Source organism: Crinia signifera, chromosome 9 (assembly GCF_055691185.1).
Source record: "Crinia signifera chromosome 9, ASM5569118v1, whole genome shotgun sequence".
NCBI classification, from domain to species: domain Eukaryota; kingdom Metazoa; phylum Chordata; class Amphibia; order Anura; family Myobatrachidae; genus Crinia; species Crinia signifera.
The window spans coordinates 8,235,102-8,256,475 of NC_139225.1; the positions used below are offsets into that span (position 1 = coordinate 8,235,102).

The window sequence follows — 21,374 nt, forward strand, 5'->3', positions numbered from 1 at the left end:
CCCTGCTATCACACACATTGCCAGCCTGCACCCTGCTATCACACACTTTGCCAGCCTGTGCCCTGCAATCACACACATTGCCAGCCTGTGCCCTCCTTCACACACATTGCCAGCCTGCACCCTGCTATCACACACTTTGCCAGCCTGTGCCCTGCTATCACACACATTGCCAGCCAGTGCCCTCCATCACACACATTGCCAGCCTGTGCCCTCCATCACACACATTGCCAGCCAGTGCCCTCCATCACACACATTGCCAGCCAGTGCCCTCCATCACACACATTGCCAGCCTGTGCCCTCCATCACACACATTGCCAGCCAGTGCCCTCCATCACACACATTGCCAGCCAGTGCCCTCCATCACACACATTGCCAACCAATACCCTGTTATCACACACATTGCCAACCAATACCGTTATCACACACATTGCCAGCCAGTGCCCTCCATCACACACATTGCCAACCAATACCCTGTTATCACACACATTGCCAACCAATACCGTTATCACACACATTGCCAGCCAGTGCCCTCCATCACACACATTGCCAGCCAGTGCCCTCCATCACACACATTGCCAGCCTGTGCCCTCCATCACACACATTGCCAGCCTGTGCCCTCCATCACACACATTGCCAGCAAATGCCCTGCGGTACTTCTTTACTTTCACGGCGCCACTAGATAGGACAGATAGGATACTAGATAGGATACGATTTTGTATGCGATTTGACATAAGATATCGCATAAGATATAGGATAAGATTTACTATCCATTTCATTACCCCACTATCCACTAGGGCGTGGAGTTGATTTTATATAGCGTGGCGAGCGCAGCGAGCCACCGAGCCCGAAGCGTGGCGAGCCCTGCGAGGGGACACGGAATGTATTTTATGGAATTGCATGCAAATGGCATGCAATATTGGGGACTTGCTTTGAAACAACATCCGTGTCCCCACGCGGGGCTCGCTGCGCTCGCCTCGCTGCGCTCGCCACGCTATATAAAATCAACTCCACGCCCTAGTGGATAGTGGGGTAATGAAATGGATAGTAAATCTTATCCTATATCTTATGCAATATCTTATGTCAAATCGCATACAAAATCGTATCCTATCTAGTATCCTATCTGTCCTATCTAGTGGCGCTGTGAAAGTAAAGAAGTACCGCCCTGCTATCACACACATTGCCAGCCTGTGCCCTGCTATCACATCCCATGGCAGCCTGTGCTCTGCCATCACACCCAATGGCAGTCTGCACCCTTCCATCACACCCAATGGCAGCCTGCACCCTTCCATCACACCCATTGGCAGCCTGCACCCTTCCATCACACCCATTGGCAGCCTGCACCCTTCCATCACACCCAATGGCAGCCTGCACCCTTCCATCACACCCAATAGCAGCCTGCACCCTTCCATCACCCAATGGCAGCCTGCACCCTTCCATCACACCCAATGGCAGCCTGCACCCTTCCATCACACCCAATGGCAGCCTGCACCCTTCCATCACACCCAATGGCAGCCTGCACCCTTCCATCACACCCAATGGCAGCCTGCACCCTTCCATCACACCCAATGGCAGCCTGCACCCTTCCATCACACCCAATGGCAGCCTGCACCCTTCCATCACACCCAATGGCAGCCTGCACCCTTCCATCACACCCAATGGCAGCCTGCACCCTTCCATCACACCCAATGGCAGCCTGCACCCTTCCATCACACCCAATGGCAGCCTGCACCCTTCAATCACACCCAATGGCAGCCTGCACCCTTCCATCACTGCAATGGCAGCCTGCACCCTTTCATTACACCCAATGGCAGCCTGCACCCTTCCATCACACCCAATGGCAGCCTGCACCCTTCCATCACTCCAAATGGCAGCCTGCACCCTTCCATCACACCCAATGCCAGCATGCTCCAGCTATCACACCCAATGCCAGCATGCACCCTTCCATCACTCCAAATGGCAGCCTGCACCCTTCCATCACACCCAATGCCAGCCTGCACCCTTCCATCACACCCAATGCCAGCATGCTTCAGCTATCACACCTAATGCCAGCATGCTCCAGCTATCACACCCAATGCCAGCCTGCACCCTTCCATCACTCCAACTGCCAGCATGCTTCAGCTATCACACCCAATGCCAGCATGCTCCAGCTATCACACCCAATGCCAGCCTGCATCATCCATTACACAAATTTCCAGCCTGTGTCCTCCACCACCAGAGTTGGCTGTCGATCAGAGCCGTGTAAACCTTTTGCTTTTGACTACCTTATGACCATGTCAACCACATAGTAACGACCTAGACATTGTCAACCTACCCTCCGGATCCCGTAGGCAATTACCAGTTTGGACAATCAAAATAACGACGCTTAGAATTGGGGACAGTGTGCGGCCGAACCCATAACATGGACTTGATAATGTAGCGATTTATAGTATGATAACAGTGTTGGCTATACAACATGATGGTAATATTAACAGGTCAGCTTTACGTACTCGGTCTTCCACCTGGCCTCATTCTGAGTGTCGACATTTTGACCATGGAACACTCATGTCTAACCCGAATCAGAAGGCTATTATTATTTATAATACATTATTACTGTATGGTGTTGTGCAGCAGAAAGGACTACATTAAACTGTACAGGAACACACATTGTATGCCACACTCTTTGCCCCAGCAACATTGTTTGTTTCATGATCAAATGTCATGACCCAAGCCCGACAGATCTGCAATAACTGGAATCTGCTTTTCCAGCATGTCAGCCACAGCTCTCACATATAATACATCATATTTATCACTCCCAGCCACAAGACCCTGAGCTCGTACTGTATGTACTTATACCATGTGCGCACGTGTATGTGTGTTCTATTACTGTATATATATATATATATATATATATATATATATATATATTCACCAGCTGTGAACAGTAACTAGGAGGTGACTGGCTGAACTGCATGGGACACACAGACCATAGCCGGATGGGACATTACCTCTGTGCATGATCCGGCGGGAATGCATGTGTTCCACAGCGCTGCACAACTGCACAAAGTACTTCCACACCGTCCTCTCTGGTATTAAGCGCTTCTGTTTCTTAAAATACTGTGACGAGAGAACAAAAAACAAATGTGTAAGAAGGGGGGGATGACGGGATAAAAGGCCAAAAGTGGAATTTTAAGATGCACATAGGAACAAAAAATGTGTAAAGTATACAGTAGATATAGAGAATGAAACAGTGAATGACGCAAATAGGGGGAGGGGCCAGCTCTGTAGCGGAAGCGCAAACAAAGGGATCAATATCCAGTTACAGCGCAGGAGGAGTACGGTGTACTCACGGGGTGCGGGAGAGAATAATGATAACATAATAACATTGGTATGGATTCCAGTCATATTGTATTTAATGCTTACACCCATTGTGTGAGGTGATAAATTAACCTGGGCATACATACAAAGATACCAGTAATATATGTAATGGGGAAGTTGGATATAAGGTGGAGTGCAGTACTGAAAAAGCAGGAAGACCGGAATGCAAACTGGGGGAAAAAGGAATGATTAACAATAGGTAGGATATGAGAGATGAAGAACAGTCACAGAGTATGGAAGAATAAAGGATGGGGGGGGGGTAATCAATCTTCCTTAGTTTCATGTTCTGATGTAGCGTAACCCATTTCCCACACTCATTGAATCAATGTTGCGGAACAGAACGCGGTCTGACAGGTGGAGATTCCGTCTCAGTGTAATGAACATTTCTTGTCTTAATTACCTTGAACAACATATTTAACGCCTCAGAACCACAAACTGTGACAAATTGAGCATTTGCCTGAAGCAAACTCTGAAACAGCTTTAAATATATTCTGAACTTCTATAGAACTTTAATAGCTCACCACCGATGCTATGTAGGTAATGGTATTCTCGGCACCTCACAAGTTATTGTGTATCGCTACATACACACAGGATGAAAGGAAATGACAGCACCTCTGATTTATTATCTGTCGCAGTGAGACGTAATCTACAGGTTCCGTAAGACATGCGATCAGTGTACAGAACAACAGTGCACCTTATTGGCCACATCTGACTACAGAGAGAAAGGGGAAAAGAGAGAGAGAGAAAGAGAGAGAGAAAGAGAGAGAGAAAGAGAGAGATAGATTTCTCTTCGCTTTGGTTTCCATCCATCAGTACCATGAATACGGTTTCTTATGCTGTTAAAAGAACAGTGGGGCAGATGTATTAAGCCTGGCGAAGAGATAAAGTGGAAGAAGATAATGCACCAGCCAATCAGCTGTGAGTGAAATATGACAGTTGGGAGTTGATTGGCTGGTGCGTTATCTCCTTTCACTTTATCTCTTCGCCAGGCTTAATACATCTGCCCCAATTATAGTAATCCGTACACTTGGGTTGCATTGGGTATATACAATCAAATAATCCTTACCAGCAGTGTACGAGCTTCACAGAAGGGATTAACCAAAGTCACTTAGCTGTTTTTTATTATTTTATTTTATTTGCAGTTTCTTATATAGCGCAGCATATTCCTTTGTGTTTTGAAATTGGAAAACAACAGTGATAAAACAAACAGCACATAGTGAGCTTGTGAGCAGGGCCCTCCTACCTCTATCAGACTGACCAATTATCTGACAATGCCATACGCTGGTCTGTCTGATGGTGACAATATCTGGGCCCAAATTATTGCAACTGTCAGATAATATTGTTTTTATGCCCAACAGACCAATAGTTGTTTGTATAATAATTGGCTGATTGGGCCAGTAACAGCAGTTTATGGCCACCTTTACACTAAAAAATACTTTTCCATTTTTTACTTAAACCATTTTGATGGCACCAAATCCTGCGGGTTTCTGCCACGCTGATAATTATTTTGGTGTCCCCTGCTGATGCAGCTATGGTTATATACTCTGTACTTGTCCTCTATTGTATTCAGCTGTAAGTCACGGTTTTGCTTATTCGTTTATGTACTCTGTAATAGGGTGCTCTGATACTTATGTCAGTGCTGCCTGCTGATGCAGCTATATACCCTGTACTTGTCCTCTATTGTATATAACTGTAAGTCACTGTGTTCTGCCCCCCTGATACTTATGTCAGTGTCCCCTGCTGATGCAGCTGTGGTTATATACCCTGTACTTGTCCTCTATTGTATATAACTGTAAGTCACTGTGTTCTGCCCTCTGATACTTATGTCAGTGCTGCCTGCTGATGCAGCTGTGGTTATATACCCTGTACTTGTCCTCTATTGTATATAACTGTAAGTCACTGTGTTCTGCCCTCTGATACTTATGTCAGTGCCGCCTGCTGATGCAGCTATGGTTATATACCCTGTACTTGTCCTCTATTGTATATAACTGTAAGTCACTGTGTTCTGCCCTCTGATACTTATGTCAGTGCCACCTGCTGATGCAGCTGTGGTTATATACCCTGTACTTGTCCTCTATTGTATATAACTGTAAGTCACTGTGTTCTGCCACCCTGATACTTATGTCAGTGCCTCCTGCTGATGCAGCTGTGGTTATATACCCTGTACTTGTCCTCTATTGTATATAACTGTAAGTCACTGTGTTCTGCCCCCTGATACTTATGTCAGTGTCCCCTGCTGATGCAGCTGTGGTTATATACCCTGTACTTGTCCTCTATTGTATATAACTGTAAGTCACTGTGTTCTGCCCCCTGATACTTATGTCAGTGCCTCCTGCTGATGCAGCTGTGGTTATATACCCTGTACTTGTCCTCTATTGTATATAACTGTAAGTCACTGTGTTCTGCCCCCTGATACTTATGTCAGTGCTGCCTGCTGATGCAGCTATGGTTATGTGCCCTGTACTTGTCCTCTATTGTATATAACTGTAAGTCACTGTGTTCTGTCCCTGATACTTATGTCAGTGCTGCCTGCTGATGCAGCTGTGGTTATATACCCTGTACTTGTCCTCTATTGTATATAACTGTAAGTCACTGTGTTCTGCCCCTCTGATACTTATGTCAGTGTCCCCTGCTGATGCAGCTATGGTTATATACCCTGTACTTGTCCTCTATTGTATATAACTGTAAGTCACTGTGTTCTGCCCCCTGATACTTATGTCAGTGCCGCCTGCTGATGCAGCTGTGGTTATGTGCCCTGTACTTGTCCTCTATTGTATATAACTGTAAGTCACTGTGTTCTGCCCCCTGATACTTATGTCAGTGCCAACTGCTGATGCACCTATGTGTATATACCATGTACTTGTCCTCTATTGTATATAACTGTAAGTCACTGTGTTCTGCTCCCTGATACTTATGTCCGTGCCGCCTGCTGATGCAGCTGTGGTTATGTGCCCTGTATTTGTCCTCTATTGTATATAACTGTAAGTCACTGTTTTGCTTATTCGTTTATGTACTCTGTAACTGGACGCTGCGGATCCCTTGTGGCGCCATATAAATAAAGGATAATAAATAAACTGGTCATGACTGATCATTTATAGACTGCTCTTACAGCCCTGAGCTGTTCAGTCTGTGGAAACCATGTAAAGCTTAGAAGACCAAGATATAGCATCAGGACGCCTCTGTAATAGATGATCAGTGTGGGCCTAATTCAGAGATGTAGGTAAATCCGATGGTTTCCGTAAATCTCTGATGTTAAAAAGATGTCCATTGTTGATGACAGCAGATCAGAGATACTGACAGGAGACATTATTTGCATAAGACGCCTCGTGCAGCAGTAACACATTTTAGGCCTTGTACACAGCAGCTGTGCAATATGGGCAAATCTGTAACGCCGGTCACATGAGTGTGTCCGGATATGTCACCAAAGAATGACAAAGTGACGGTGCGGCTCACCTTTAAGTTTAAAGGGTCAAGCATCCAGACTCGGACTCCTAAGAAATGCGCTGGACTATAATCCATTGCCTTCAATACAGCATGCGTCAATATTACTGTATACCGCACTACAGTCTCATAATGGCTGTATAGTATACATCTATCAGCAAAGTACAGTAGGCTCTCTCCTATCACAGTGAGATCCTTGTGCCTCAGGTAACACTGCCATGAGTCACTGTAAGCTCTGCATGCAGGGAAGATGTGAGCAATTGCAGTTCATTAGAATCAGCACTTGAAAACAGGATGTTCATGCTTAAAAACAAATTTCCCTGCTGAGCCAGAAGTACCCATTGTGAGTCTTATAAGCGAAGGGTAACTTAACTGTTAAAGTGCAAGCCAGGCAATTCTTCAATATGATGCTCGTATAGTGGAATGGGTCTGCATTATAGCTACATCCTCTCTGTTCACACAATGGCAGAGAGCTAATAATATTGCTATACTATTTATCTGCGTACTTTGTCATGAACCTATATAGAACACTTAGAAAAAAAATTCCATGTCTGTATAAAAAAAAAACAAAAAAAAAAACAACCCTCAGCCTTATGGGCCTTACCTTAATCATCTGAGAGAGGTCTCCAGCATCTGCCAGCTCCAGGACGATGTTCAACTCATTGTTTTCAATAAACGAGTCCAGGTACATAATAACGTTCGGATGGTTCAATTGCTGCAGGACAAAACAGAACCCAGAGAGATGGATGGTGAACAGTAGCAGCGTAACAAGGCGGCAGGAGTAAACTTTATGGGGTCTGAGAGAGATGCGCAAGACTCCGGACTACCGGTAATACGATTTTACCGGTCTCAGATTATCATGGCTGGCTTCAAGGCACAAAGCGCTACTATTTATCAGCGTGCCTCTATATAATACATCACATGTGTCTTCTAAAAGGGCCTGTTCACGTCGAGATTTCTGAAGCATTTGCTCATGGTGCGTTTTCAATTGTGATTGATCAAAAACAATGGGGATCTCACCACAATCCCAAATCCTACTGGTTAAAAAATGATTGCGATTAAATTAGATAAAAAAAAAAAAAAATCATATACAGACGCCTTATGATTGCACATATGGTTTGCAATTTGGTTCCTGCTCCAATACATTGACCGTCACTAAAACAGCTCCGTTAATTTGATCTGAGCACCGGCACCAAGTTCCACATATAAGCCCCGGACATATATTACATCACTTCGGTTTCAGTTTAGGACCAGCGAGGGGTGACGGGGAAGTCTGGATACCAAAACGGCTACCATCTGAGGCAGAGGACTCCATGCAATATGGAGTAGATAATTGGAGCATGCAATGCACAGTGTAGATGCAGGTTTCCAGCACTTGGGCTGGGAATGGTCCCTGAGAGTTTTGCTTTGTCAGCTTTCCAACCACACTTGAACTTTTCTTGTCACAGTCAAACTCTATAGTAAGAGGCTTAGAGATTATCACTGTGCAGTAAGTGGTTGTCACAGAGTGGGGGCTCTGTCTGCAATACCTACCAGATTCAAATAGCCTCTGGCACATAACCTATGGTAAGTGCCCGGAACTATCGAATTACTGCCACGGTAAGCCCACAACTAGCCCCAGAGGACACCGAAAGAGGATTGCTGATCATACCGAGGTGCAGACAGACACCTGCATAAACCAGTGCTTCCAGGTCTAGTCATATGCCAACAGTTTGCAGTAATGGAATAGCTCCAGGGCAAATAATTGAATAATTACAGTACAGTATGTAAACTTAACATATTACCTAAAACCCTGCGGTAAGTACTATGGCTAATTAACATTGTATTTCTCTCCCACATGTGGTTGACAATAGGATGGCTAATTCCAGGGCCAGATGAACCATGGGGCGGATAAAGCTGCAGCTCCAGGCCTCCACATAAAAATGGGTCCAACATAAGCATTACAATCGCAATTCCATTTTCTGCAATTCCCTTCAGTGGCAATCCCAAGAATTTTCCAGGCTGTGCCTCAGTGCCCAGTCTGGCAAGCCCGGAGAATTCTCGGGATTGCCACTGTTTACAGCCAGGCAGCGCTGCTGAGTTCAATCACTGAACTCAGGCAGCTTCGCGCTGCCCGGCTCCCTCCCCTCTGGGGCGCCGACTCCTCCCTCCTCCTCCCCCCCTCCCCTCAGAGTTTTGTATTGAAGTCCCCGGCACCGGCTTATGACAAGCCAGCTGCCGGGGACAGGGATGCGGTGCAGGGGGCGCAGGTCCGGGCAGCCGCTGATTGACAGTGCAGCGGCGCTGCCCGGACAATGGGAGGTACTTGTGTTATTTTATTAAGGGAGCGCTCCCCATAAAAACTCGCCCAGTGGGGAGCGCTCCCAAAAAGAAAAAAAACACCGCTGAAGGGGTTAAGCACATTTTTATATATTCAGGGAGACATTGTGGCTTATGGGTTCTACATGGCGTTGGCCTCACCTCCTCCACTTCTCATAATAGACCCTTGGGCATTTTCAGCTCCACCCCCATTAGGCCCTTAAACTGTCCCTGCTCATGCAGTTTACCTGCTCCACACCAATATCCCGCCAGCGAGCGCCCTTCAGTCAGGGCGATTTATGTCACATACAAAGCGCTTCTTCTGAGGCTCCGCCCACTACACTCTCTGCACTCACCTCAGTGGGACTACATGTCGCAGTGTGCTGATACATTGCCTGGGGGAGGGGAATCATGCTCATAGGCGCCAGTCAGCACAGGGCGGCAGTGACACATGCCTGCATAGGAGGATCACCGCGTACAGTACACTTGTTCTGTTTCTAATGGATACTTGTGTTTTATAGGCACAAAAAGACAGAGGAAACCTGCACCAGATGAAGAGGCGATGCCAAAAACGTCCAAGAGGTCCAGGAAATGAAACCCCATATTACACCTTAATGGCCGCCTACATGCCATCGCCCTCCGTGCCCCTCACTTGCTCCTGAGGAAGCCGGAGACACAATGTCCGGCGAAACGCGTTGAGCCATCTAATACCTTGCTTATTTCATTATGGAGATTTCAACATTACGCCCAATATCCCTGAGATATATTGTTCAAGTTATTTTATTCTGTTATTGTTCAATTTTATGTCTAATACATAAATTGAAACATTAAATTATTTGTTTTTTAATTGAGAACCGTCTTGTCTAAATTATTGGGACAGCCAGCGCTGGCACATTTTCTGTGTTTTATTACAAACCAGTGACAGCAGCGGTTGATAGCGCACCACATCACCACATTTTTTTCTCCCCTCACGGACATGCCTAATGTAATATCTGCATGTGGGCAAATTCCACTGGAATTTAAATTTATTATTCAATAGGTTCAAATTACCTCAAAATGAATATATGGACCATATAGGAAATGTAATCACGAGGTACGCTACCACTGGACAATGGGGAGTCAACACACAGAAGAAAGAGAAGAATGTCCGTGGGTGGTGGTGGCCTGGTTGGCCTTGAAAAACATCACTGCGAAACGCGCGTCAGCGTTTCACGTGAGCGGGATACTTTGTACCTAATTTGATTGACAAATGTATTTTAAATGCATAGCTTGACGCAGATGTAGTGGTGCGCTTATCGGTAACATAAGCTACAGCGGTCCGCCGAATGACACTTCGTAGCGGCTCACGCTGATCTCTGAGTGACTGAGCAGAGGGAAATTAAGACGCCGCGGGGTCTACACACACCCGGCGTACAGAGCAGCAGTACTCAGGGTGGCCATTGAATGAGTGTATTTGACAGGGGAGAGAAGATGTTTCCTATCCCCGGCGTCCATTAGCCATACTATACTCAGTGTACTGCTAACCTGTCTCCTACCGAATTATTAGTATAGCTGGGTGACAGGAGCGGTGATTAATGCCAGCACCTGGTCTCCCTATTTTATTCCTATAAAGAGGCAAACAAATCTATTACTGTTAAATTAGGGACACGGTTCCCAGGTTTCCAACATATTAATATTTATTTGTACCCAGACCATTCATAGGAACTATACTTACCTGCATTATTTACCAAATAAGGTGATCTGCCTTCCCCTGTAAGCACCACACCCTTTATCAAAGGAAATAACAAAACCAATAGGTACACTAATCCCGCAACGTCAGGATAATATATCCTTTTTAATGGTACGGTCTTACATCTTTACATGTTTTTTGTTTTGTTTTTATAAAAAAAATTATCAGTATTTTAGAATGATGAATTAAAAGTTAATTTTTTGTTAAAATTCCTTTTCTTTGTGCACCACCCACGGACATTCTTCTCTTTCTTCAATGTGTCCATCTGGTAGTACTTTATCCGAGGAGCATTGGCGCCTCCATCTTAGATTCAACCATGTGACTACATCGGCCTACCAGATTCCTGCATTCACGCTCAAGAAGCAGACTCAATCATTATGTCATTTGGTCTATGTTATGTAGTAGTCATGTGATGTTATTATAGGTTACATTACATTAAATAAGCAAGATTACTTTATATTGGGTGCTCTAATCATACTGACAGTGTGTCATTCATACCAGCACTACACATAAGAACATACTGCCGTATATACAGTACATGGGAGCCGGATGAGTCAACGACAGTCGGGATCCTGTCGGTCGTTTCTCCGACATCGGAATCCCGACACACAGGCTATTTTCCCTCACAGCGTGGCGAGCAAAGCGACCCTGCAAGGGGCTTGAATGTGCTCACCCCCCCTGTTGGGCTCTTAACAGTTGTGATTCCGATGTCGAAGAAAGGACCACCGGAATCTGGACTGTTGGTAAGTTATACAATTCGCATAAACATTGCTGATCCGCACATATACCACCCCCCCAAGTCACAAGGGTGCTTATGGGCCAGATTAACAATGGGGTGGATGGAGCTGCAGCTCCAGGCCTCTACATAAAAATAGGCCCTTCACCATGACTCTGCTTTTTAAGGAGTCCATGGTGGAGACTGCAGTATGGTTCCTGTAGGAGATGGACTGTCTGAGAGCTTACTGTGGTCTGCAGCAAAGAGAATCGGAGGAGCTATCTATCCACTCCCCGCCACCCTGTGGGGGGGCTTGTTGTTTTTATATCTGTTGAATCATCATTAAAGGTTTGCTGCCAGGTAGTCAGGGATCTTCATAAATAAACCTTTCAGTGCATACTGGAAATAATGGAAACGTAAGTTCCACCCCCACCACCTGTCCACAAGGTCAATGGATGCCACACACAGGCATTCATTCACCTCATCCCTACATCCAGAGTACAGCAGCGGAGGCTGTGTGTGCCCCCCCCCCTCCGCCAAACCTCCATGTTGTCTGCAGGAGGCCGCGGTCCGGAGGTTGGGCTTCCCCCATTGCTGTAAACGGGAGCCGGGTCGGATGACCCGGCGTACCAGTTTATACTGCCCTCTGCCCAGGTCCGGCCCGTGTTCTAACCTGGTCAGGACCATGTAAAGGGACATGGGTCAACCTGTTTTACACCGCCGCTGACCTGGGTCCACGAGGGAAAACCGTGGGTTTTTGTGGCGCTGTAAAAGGGGTATTATTCGGCCGCTGCTGTCTGAAAGCGGTTTAACAATGATGTAAAAGATCTTCACAGAAAATGAAAAGAAGTATATTTACAGGCCTTGCGGCTATGTAAATATAACAGGCACCTACCAGGGTGTGATGCCTAGCTGCTCCCACAGGGGGGTGTCAAATCCCCAAAATAGATACAAGAAAAAAAGAAAGCGCTAAAAATTGGGATGAATTGGGTATCACAATAATATGTTTTTATTATATTGAATTAAAATATTAGTATAATAATCACATTGGAAATATTTTTTAAAAAACACTAGAAAAATCAATTGACAAAAGCAAGTGTACGGTTTGAAATAACCAAATTCAGGTATAATAAAGGTTTATTATACAACCTTTATTATACCTGAATTTGGTTATTTCAAACAGTACACTTGCTTTTGTCAATTGATTTTTCTAGAGTGTTTTTTTTTAAATATTTCCAATGTGATTATTATACGAATATTTTAATTCAATATAATAAAAACATATTATTGTGATACCCAATTCATCCCAATTTTTAGCGCTCCCCCATTCTTTATTTTTCTTCACAGAAGATTTACTCTATCAACTACCCCCGGGATGTCTCTACTGAACATTACATTGCTTACTACTGTATTATGGCTTTTCTATAGCTGAGTTATTTTCTATCACCTTTTACGTGTGGGGTGTTTTTACACCTGCCCATGTTTTACAGTGAAGCCTTATTACAAAATGCTAACACTATACTATACACTAAGTGCCCCACCATTATACTGTTCATGGAAAGGAAACCGAAACTTCCGCCATCTGATATTCTATCAGGGTATGTAGAGGATTCATTTTGCAGTTACTGGTAAATATGCACCTTTAGCACATATATTTGTTTACGAACCTACTCTATAAAGCTTTGGGGAAATAAAAAAAAGAGAGTCAAGGTGGGATCTGTCAATTAACAGAAGCGAAACGAACATATCACTGACAAATGATTTTCTCTCGAGCACTGAGCGGACGGATACACCGAAGCTGCCTCCACCCCCCTCAAGTATTTATATCGTTAAACCTTGAACCATTACGCGTTAAGGCACGAAGCAAGGGGCTATCTACCGTCTCGGCGTTCCGCAAACTGCTGACCTCGTATTGTGTTAAATGGTTTCTCGGGAACACACTTAAAGCTTACATTATTGTTACTTTTGATTTGTTGAGCCACGAGTAAGCTGACTTCCGTGCGCTCTGGGTTTGTATCAGACATAATTTATAAATGCGGACATATTAGAAGTGAATGCCCTACAGGCAGTAACACAGATACACACGCTGCTCATTCGCAACGCAATGTGACTGCTCAGACTGACTCACCAGATTTTGAGCTGTTTGATGCTGTGATTTCAGTGTTTAAACTGCAATTTTTCTCTCCGCGGGGATCCTGGCTTTGAGCATACTTGCAAATTTTGAAGTGTGAAATGTTTAAAAAATATATATATTCAGCACAGCAATGCCCACAGGCAGCTAAACGTCTTTGTGAGGTTATTGCCCATAAAATATTAGGAAGATTTGGGAAATTCCGTCCTATTATAGCAAATATGTTTTAAACCAGCTGGATCCACGAAATGCATATGTCTGATTTTATCCAGAACCAGGGGAGCTGAAAACAAATAAATGCTTCTGATGAAACTCTCTCGCAGTGAGCTGGGGAGAAGTGTATATTCTCTGCACCTAAACGACGAGATGTGGGCCGCTGCGGAAGGGTCAGCCACCGTGGCCAAATACCGGGCTGACAAATGGCTTGACAGGTTCTCAAATAATATTATATGTATAGTATAGAGACCGACACAGCACCTCTCAGTTCTGCTCACTGCTTTCATCAAACCACATTGGACCTGATGCTAATTGAACACAAGTGGGAGCGCATCAGGCATGGTTTTGCGCTACGTATGCAGCGATTGTATGCATCCCGTCTTGTGACTGAGAAAGTGTAACTGGGATGTACTGTGGTATGCAGATTGTATGTGCTGCCCATTGTGACGGAGGAAGTGTAACTGGGATGTACTGCAGTATGCAGATTGTATGTGCTGCCCATTGTGATTGAGGAAGTGTAACTGGGATGTACTGCAGTATGCAGATTATATGCGCTGCCCACTTGTGATTGAGGAAGTGTAACTGGGATGTACTGTGGTATGCAGATTATATGCGCCGCCCACTTGTGATTGAGGAAGTGTAACTGGGATGTACTGTGGTATGCAGATTATATGCGCTGCCCACTTGTGATTGAGGAAGTGTAACTGGGATGTACTGTGGTATGCAGATTGTATGCGCCGCCCACTTGTGATTGAGGAAGTGTAACTGGGATGTACTGTGGTATGCAGATTATATGCGCCGCCCACTTGTGATTGAGGAAGTGTAACTGGGATGTACTGCGGTATGCAGATTATATGCGCTGCCCACTTGTGATTGAGGAAGTGTAACTGGGATGTACTGCAGTATGCAGATTGTATGTGCTGCCCATTGTGATTGAGAAAGTGTAACTGGGATGTACTGCAGTATGCAGATTGTATGCGCCGCCCATTGTGACGGAGGAAGTGTAACTGGGATGTACTGTGGTATGCAGATTATATGCGCCGCCCACTTGTGATTGAGGAAGTGTAACTGGGATGTACTGCAGTATGCAGATTATATGCGCTGCCCACTTGTGATTGAGGAAGTGTAACTGGGATGTACTGTGGTATGCAGATTGTATGCGCCGCCCATTTGACGGAGGAAGTGTAACTGGGATGTACTGTGGTATGCAGATGTATGCGCCGCCCATTTGACGGAGGAAGTGTAACTGGGATGTACTGTGGTATGCAGATGTATGCGCCGCCCATTTGTTTGCTAACACTATGACTATGTAGACACACACACTATACAAACGTCCTAGTCACATTGTATTGCAATTAAGAGTCCTTTTACGGCACAAATAATAACGTTGCCCAACGTTGGCAGAGCTGCACGGGCCCCGGCTGCCTATTTATGCCAGGCTTCTCCCGCTGCATGGCGTATTGAGGCTAGATATATGAGGACACATCTGTATCGTTGTCAGATAACAAATATTGGTGATATTACAGGAAATAATGCGTGAAAATCTTCAGGCGTTCATCACAGAATAAAATATCTTACCTTTAAAAGATCGATTTCTTTAATGCAGTCTTGCCTGGCTTTGGCATCCATCATTTCAAATATCTGTGAAGAACGGAGGGGCTTTATTGGACAGTAAAACAATAACAGGAGTGTACAGTATGTACAGAGAGGCTATTTCTGGAACGGTGCAATTTGCAGCTATACACACAAAACAAGATCAATAAAATGAAAGGTAGAATTGAAATCCGCTGATGCCGATTACATTTTTGTTATGAATAGACTACATGGAAAAGAGCAGTCTATACTTAGCACAGTAAACATGGCTATATTACTACTATAACTACTGTATTTAAATACCATAGCTCAACATGTCAAAACGTAGACACATTCATTTGAGTCAAGTTCAAAGACATCCCCTGTGACATAACGTATGAAGGCTTCAGGCCACTAACTCACATGCGTAACATAACCAACAGGTCAAGTACAAAAACCGTTGACGTACAAGAGAAAGACACGTAACAGAGGTGGAACCGCAATGGGTGACCATAGCATACCGTAAGAGACAACTCCCCCTCACTACTCCAATCTGGTTTACCGCAAGGCATAGGACAAACTTTTATCATTCTAGGATAAATTATAAAAATTATGGATTTTTGTTATTTTTTTTTAACCTAGATTATTGTTACTGAATATTAATATTAAAAAAATATATAAATATATAAAATATATATTATAAGATATATGTCTGTATACACCTATACCGCTACTTAGCAGACACCATTGAGATGAACATGTGTTTTCAGCGTCTCTCACGTCCGTCAGAAGTGGCATTAAATTGAACCATTTACTCTATGTCTGCCTAACTTGACTTTCTGTAAAACAGTCCTCACTTTATAAACCACAGCGGCTCCTAAAAATCCTTACACTTACAAAGTCCACCTTATTAAAAGTTGAGAAGAGATCTGGTTTAAAAGTGGTCTGCAGACCGGTGGTAAATGTGATTGCTGTTTACACGCACTATCAAGAGGTGAAAACAGCTTGTAAACTTCTCGTATGGGATTAACGGATGAACCAAGGTCACCAAAGAGGTCTGCTGGCATTGTTTTGTGATCCCAGAGGAAAATATACAAGTCCCTGCTTTCTTGGTTACCTTATGGGTTAACCAAGGAACATTTCCATTGATCTAAACAAATACTGTAACAATGTTTTATAGCAAATCCAATAAAAAACTAGGCCTTTTCCCCAAATATCTCCCTCCGGTAATTTACCAAAATTGCCTTCTTGCTACAAGATCAGGGTTGCCTATCCTTCCGGAAAGGCTGGGAGAGTCACGGAAATTGGGTCAACCTCCCAGCTCCCCGGAAAGGTAGGCAAGCCCCCCGGAATCCGGGCAGCCAGATGTGACTCCGCCCTCTAACCTCCATGCATTGTACTTTGTCGCATTAGTGAGGGGAGTAGAAGCATACAGAGGTATCCCCACGCAACCCCCCCCCCCCTTGTATTAGATCGTATGCGGTCTTTGCTCATTCGATATATCGCATGCAATCCAAGCCTGTCCGGCTATAATGCGATTCCACAGATCGCTTCAGCAGCTGGTGCAACTCGCAAGCTACTGTGCGATGCACTGTCAATTACATGCAATTTGGATGCTTTTTATCCGATTGGTTGCTGCAAGTCGTCGAGTGTATGGGAACCTTAAGAGTGCGATTTACTGTGGTGTTGTTGCCCATAACAACCAATCAGATTAGGTCTACCCTTTTCTAGAATACAACAGCACATCTTAGCATATCTTACAGGCTGGATCCCGCTTCTGTTACTCTTACCTGGACTTTTTTCAGAGCAACGGGCTTCCTGTCCAGGTGACAGCTTGCTCTGTACACTTCGCTGAATTGTCCCCGTCCGATCTTCTTATCTATTTTAAAGTCTGCCAACGTGCATCGGTAAGGGTAGGAAGTCATGTGTCTCTGTATAAACAACATTAAGTGGTTACATATCTGTAAGATGGAAACCAACGTATTAAGCGATTATGGCATAGCAATAACTAAAGACCCCAACTGTATGGTATATACAGTGCCAGGGGCATGCTACCAACACATGACCATGTGTACTTCTGTTCATCTGCTATGTGCTGGCCAGCTTTGCATGCACTAAAATATCCTGATAAAATATACTGGATATCGTATATATACACACACACTGTACGTATATATTTATTTCTTGCTTTTAAAGTTATAACAATAGCATTACAATAATGAAAACGCTAAAACAATAAAAAGTCAAGGAAGTGATTTTTTTTATGATCTAGGATTTTACAGAAATGGGCAATAATATAAATTGACGACAAACAAAGAAATGGTGAAAGGCAGTGGCGGAACTACCGAGGGTGCAGGGGGTGCAACTGCTATGGGGCCCGGCGGCTATGGGGGCCCCATGGACAGCAAGCAATCCCCTGAACCCTCTGTAGTTGTATTATTTTATTTGAGAGCCGCCGCGGCCACTGGCCTCCTGCATCAACACACCTCCGCCACTGCAGGGCAGGTTGCATTGTGCAGTAGTAGCCGGGCGGGGGTGGCGCCATGCAGAAGGAGCCAGGCAGGGGGGCTACGTAGATGGAGCCGGGCAGGGCCGTGATGAATGAGTCGGGCGGGGAGTGTGGGAGGTAGCGCCGTGCGGGAGATGCATAGCGGGGTGGGGGTCAGAAGTAGCCGGGAAGGGGTGCGAGGTGGCGCTCTACAGGAGTCGGGTGTGGGGTGCGAGGTGGCGCCGTGCGGAAGGAGCCGGCCGGAGAGTGGGAGATGGTGCCGTGCGGGAGATGCTGGGCGGGGAAAGAAGCAGGAGTGACACCACGGAGCCTGCAGGTGCCCGCCCCGCATCCTGCATGAAAGTCAGACTGTCCATCCACACATGCCGCCAGTGAAGTGCCTGCCTGCCTGGGACAGAAAGGAAGGGAGAAGGCGGACCCGGCTGGCTGCCGCTGCTGCTAGTGAGAAGTACTACTCAGTAGTACTGTACACAATAAGTTTCAAATGTTTTATTTCATTTTTTTTTCTAAATGTTTATCTGTCATACAAATGTAATGTTTGCTGCCATCCTGCATGCTGTACTGTGACTATTTACAGGCGGTGATGGGTGATCATTCCATTAGAAACTAATGGAGCGATCACCAGTTACAAATAGTCACGCCGCATCGCAGCAAATATTTACATGGCTACATTGTCCTGCAGACCCCACAGCCAGCACCAGCAGGGTCTGCGAGAAGCGTCACTACTAGGATGATGTTGCACCGGGCCAATATAGCCCCCCCCCCCCCACCCCCCATTTGTTTTTAATTTCCAGCCCCAATGTTCTGACAGCATATTGTATAAGGGACATTACGCTGTGTTGTAGAATGTGTAAGGGGCATTGCGTGTCGCATAATGTGAAAGGGGCATTACGGTGTGTTGTATAATGTGAAAGGGACATTACGGTGTGTTGTATAATGTGTAGGGCACATTGCGGTGTGTGGCAAATTGTGTAAGGGGCATTGCGGTGTGTCGCATATTATGTAAGGGGCATTATGGTGTGTGGCATATTATGAAAGGGGCATTGCGGTGTGTCGCATATTATGTAAGGGGCATTATGGTGTGTGGCATATTGTGTAAGGGGCATTGCGGTGTGTCGCATATTATGGTGTGTGGCATATTGTGTAAGGGGCATTGAGCTGTGTGGCATATTGTGTAAGGGGAATTGTGGTGTGTCGCATAATGTGTAAGGGCATTACTGTGTGTAGCATAATGTGTAGTGGGCATTGCCAGGGGGGCCCCATTATAAATTTTGCTATGGGGCCCACAAAGTTCTAGTTACGCCCATGGTGAAAGGGATAGATAGATAGATAGATAGATAGATAGATAGATAGATAGATAGATGCTAAGGGAAAGGGGCTAAGGAAAAGTGTGCAATAGAGTTATTAGCCAATCGGAGACCGGCCAATCATTTGACACATTATTTTAAAATTCTAATAGCCACCGTTGCCAGAGGTCGGACATCATTGTACATGCTGCACGTCCGGCTTCCTGATTCGGTCCGATGAGCATCGGATCGGATAAAATGTCACACACATGCGATTTTGGGCCGATGTCAAACCTTGTTTTGCAAGCTCTGGGAGCCATGGGTTCATACTTTATTGTTGGCCTAGGATTTGACCCAAGAATATTTAATCATTTACAATCAGTCCTGCTTGTCCCAGCTCATTGCCTCCTTCCTCGCCCCTTCTTCCAACCCTGGTAGTTTCACAGCTGACAGCTAACATTATGTTTCTTGGTTATAAGACAGAATAAGGGAATTGGGTAAGGATAAAATTTTTTGTGAAGAATGAAAAGGGGGGTATCCGGATAATGGCGATAAGCACCTTTTGATGTACTGTCTGCCTAGATACCATCGGCCCTTTAATCTGGAATCTGGGCAGGGGGTGGCAGCTAATGATTTAATTCCATAAGAAGAGAGATTTGTGTGGCCAGGTGAATAAATAAATCGGCAATATTTCTACATTTAGGATCATATGTAATTAGTAGCGGTTAATTTCCGTGGACCAATTGATCTACTGCAGTGTTTCAATCCATGCTGCACTTAACAGACGTTTTTGGGTGCTCCAATCGTAGTATCCCTTAGCTCTGGGAACTTACCCCGGAATCTATGGGTTACCACCCTTTAATGGGTAAATTACCACAAGAGGAAAAAGGGCTGTAAACTAATAATTCTCAGTATTAAAACCCAAGTCTACCACCCGTTTCCCAGTATAGAAAATGACTGCATCCAACTGAATTCCCCCCATAGAGTAGCAGCCTTAGAGCAGTTAAGACCAGGACTCTCAGCATAGTAAAAATAAGGGTACTTATGAGTTATCCGGGCGCCCGATTTCTAAATCGGGTCGGATCGGGCGCATCGCATCGCATGCGACCATCGGATGCGATGCGATGCGATGACCCGATTTTTCCATAGGAATCAATGTTAAAATGGACTGAGTCCATTTTAACATGGAATTCAAAGGGAAAAAGGGGTCCTTTTCATACCCCTACTATCCAAGTGGGCATGGAGTTGGATATAAACCTGTGGCGAGCGTAGCGAGCCACCAAGCCTGAAGCGTGGCGAGCGTAGCGAGCCCCGCGAGGGGACATAGAATACCGTCCCCTCGCTTCGCTCGCCACGCTTCGGGCTCGGTGGCTCGCTACGCTCGCCACAGGTTTATATCCAACTCCATGCCCACTTGGATAGTAGGGGTATGAAGAGGACCCCTTTTTCCCATTGAATTCCATGTTAAAATGGACTCTGTCAATTTTAACATTGATTCCTATGGAAAAATCGGGTCATCGCATCCGATGGTCGCATGCGATGCGATGCGATATCGCATCGCATCGCATCTGATTGTATGCCTTAACTTAAGGCATACAATCAAAAAATCGGGCGCCCAGATAACTCATAAGTACCAAAATAAGAAACTTCCAGATGCATTTTTACATTTGGTTTTACTATATTTGCGTTTTACTAGAAGCAGTAGAGAAACATTAGTCTTGGTATGATCAATATCTTGCAAATGCCTTTCCTGGCCTGAAAGCTTGTTTTTTAGTTCTTTAGATTATGCTTATTACATTAGTACCGCATTGTAAGATATCCAGCTGTTTAATAGGTTTAGCGGTAAAGGAGATTACTCAAACCAACTATGGTGTTAGTCAACTATTAAAGATTTTATTGCATTATGGTAGTGCCAACACTATGGACGTCTACATGTCATCTGCTGACATTCTGAGCATGTCGATATACGTCTGAATACTTCTCCCTATTTTATATTAAATAGACAAATGCGGTGATATGTGTCTCAATACAATGATAGCATACACAGTCATTGTTTGAAGTTTAAGGGCAGTATTCAATGTGATTATTCTCAGTGCATGGCGAGCGGTTTTTTTTTCACTCGC

At 45.0% G+C, this 21,374-nt stretch overlaps 1 protein-coding gene across 4 annotated transcripts in view; it reads right to left on the bottom strand.

Annotated features, from left to right (window-relative positions):
* Positions 1 to 21,374, bottom strand: part of NEK6 (NIMA related kinase 6) — a 157,532-nt gene that overhangs the window by 29,236 nt on the left and 106,922 nt on the right. For all 4 annotated transcript variants that reach the window (XM_083161002.1, XM_083160999.1, XM_083161001.1 and 1 more), the window contains 4 exons: positions 17,247 to 17,387; positions 15,463 to 15,525; positions 7,400 to 7,510; positions 2,985 to 3,093 (listed from right to left, as the gene is read on the bottom strand). In XM_083161002.1, the coding sequence (XP_083017128.1) occupies positions 2,985 to 3,093; positions 7,400 to 7,510; positions 15,463 to 15,525; positions 17,247 to 17,387 (424 nt within the window). The remainder of the gene's footprint in view (positions 1 to 2,984; positions 3,094 to 7,399; positions 7,511 to 15,462; positions 15,526 to 17,246; positions 17,388 to 21,374) is intronic.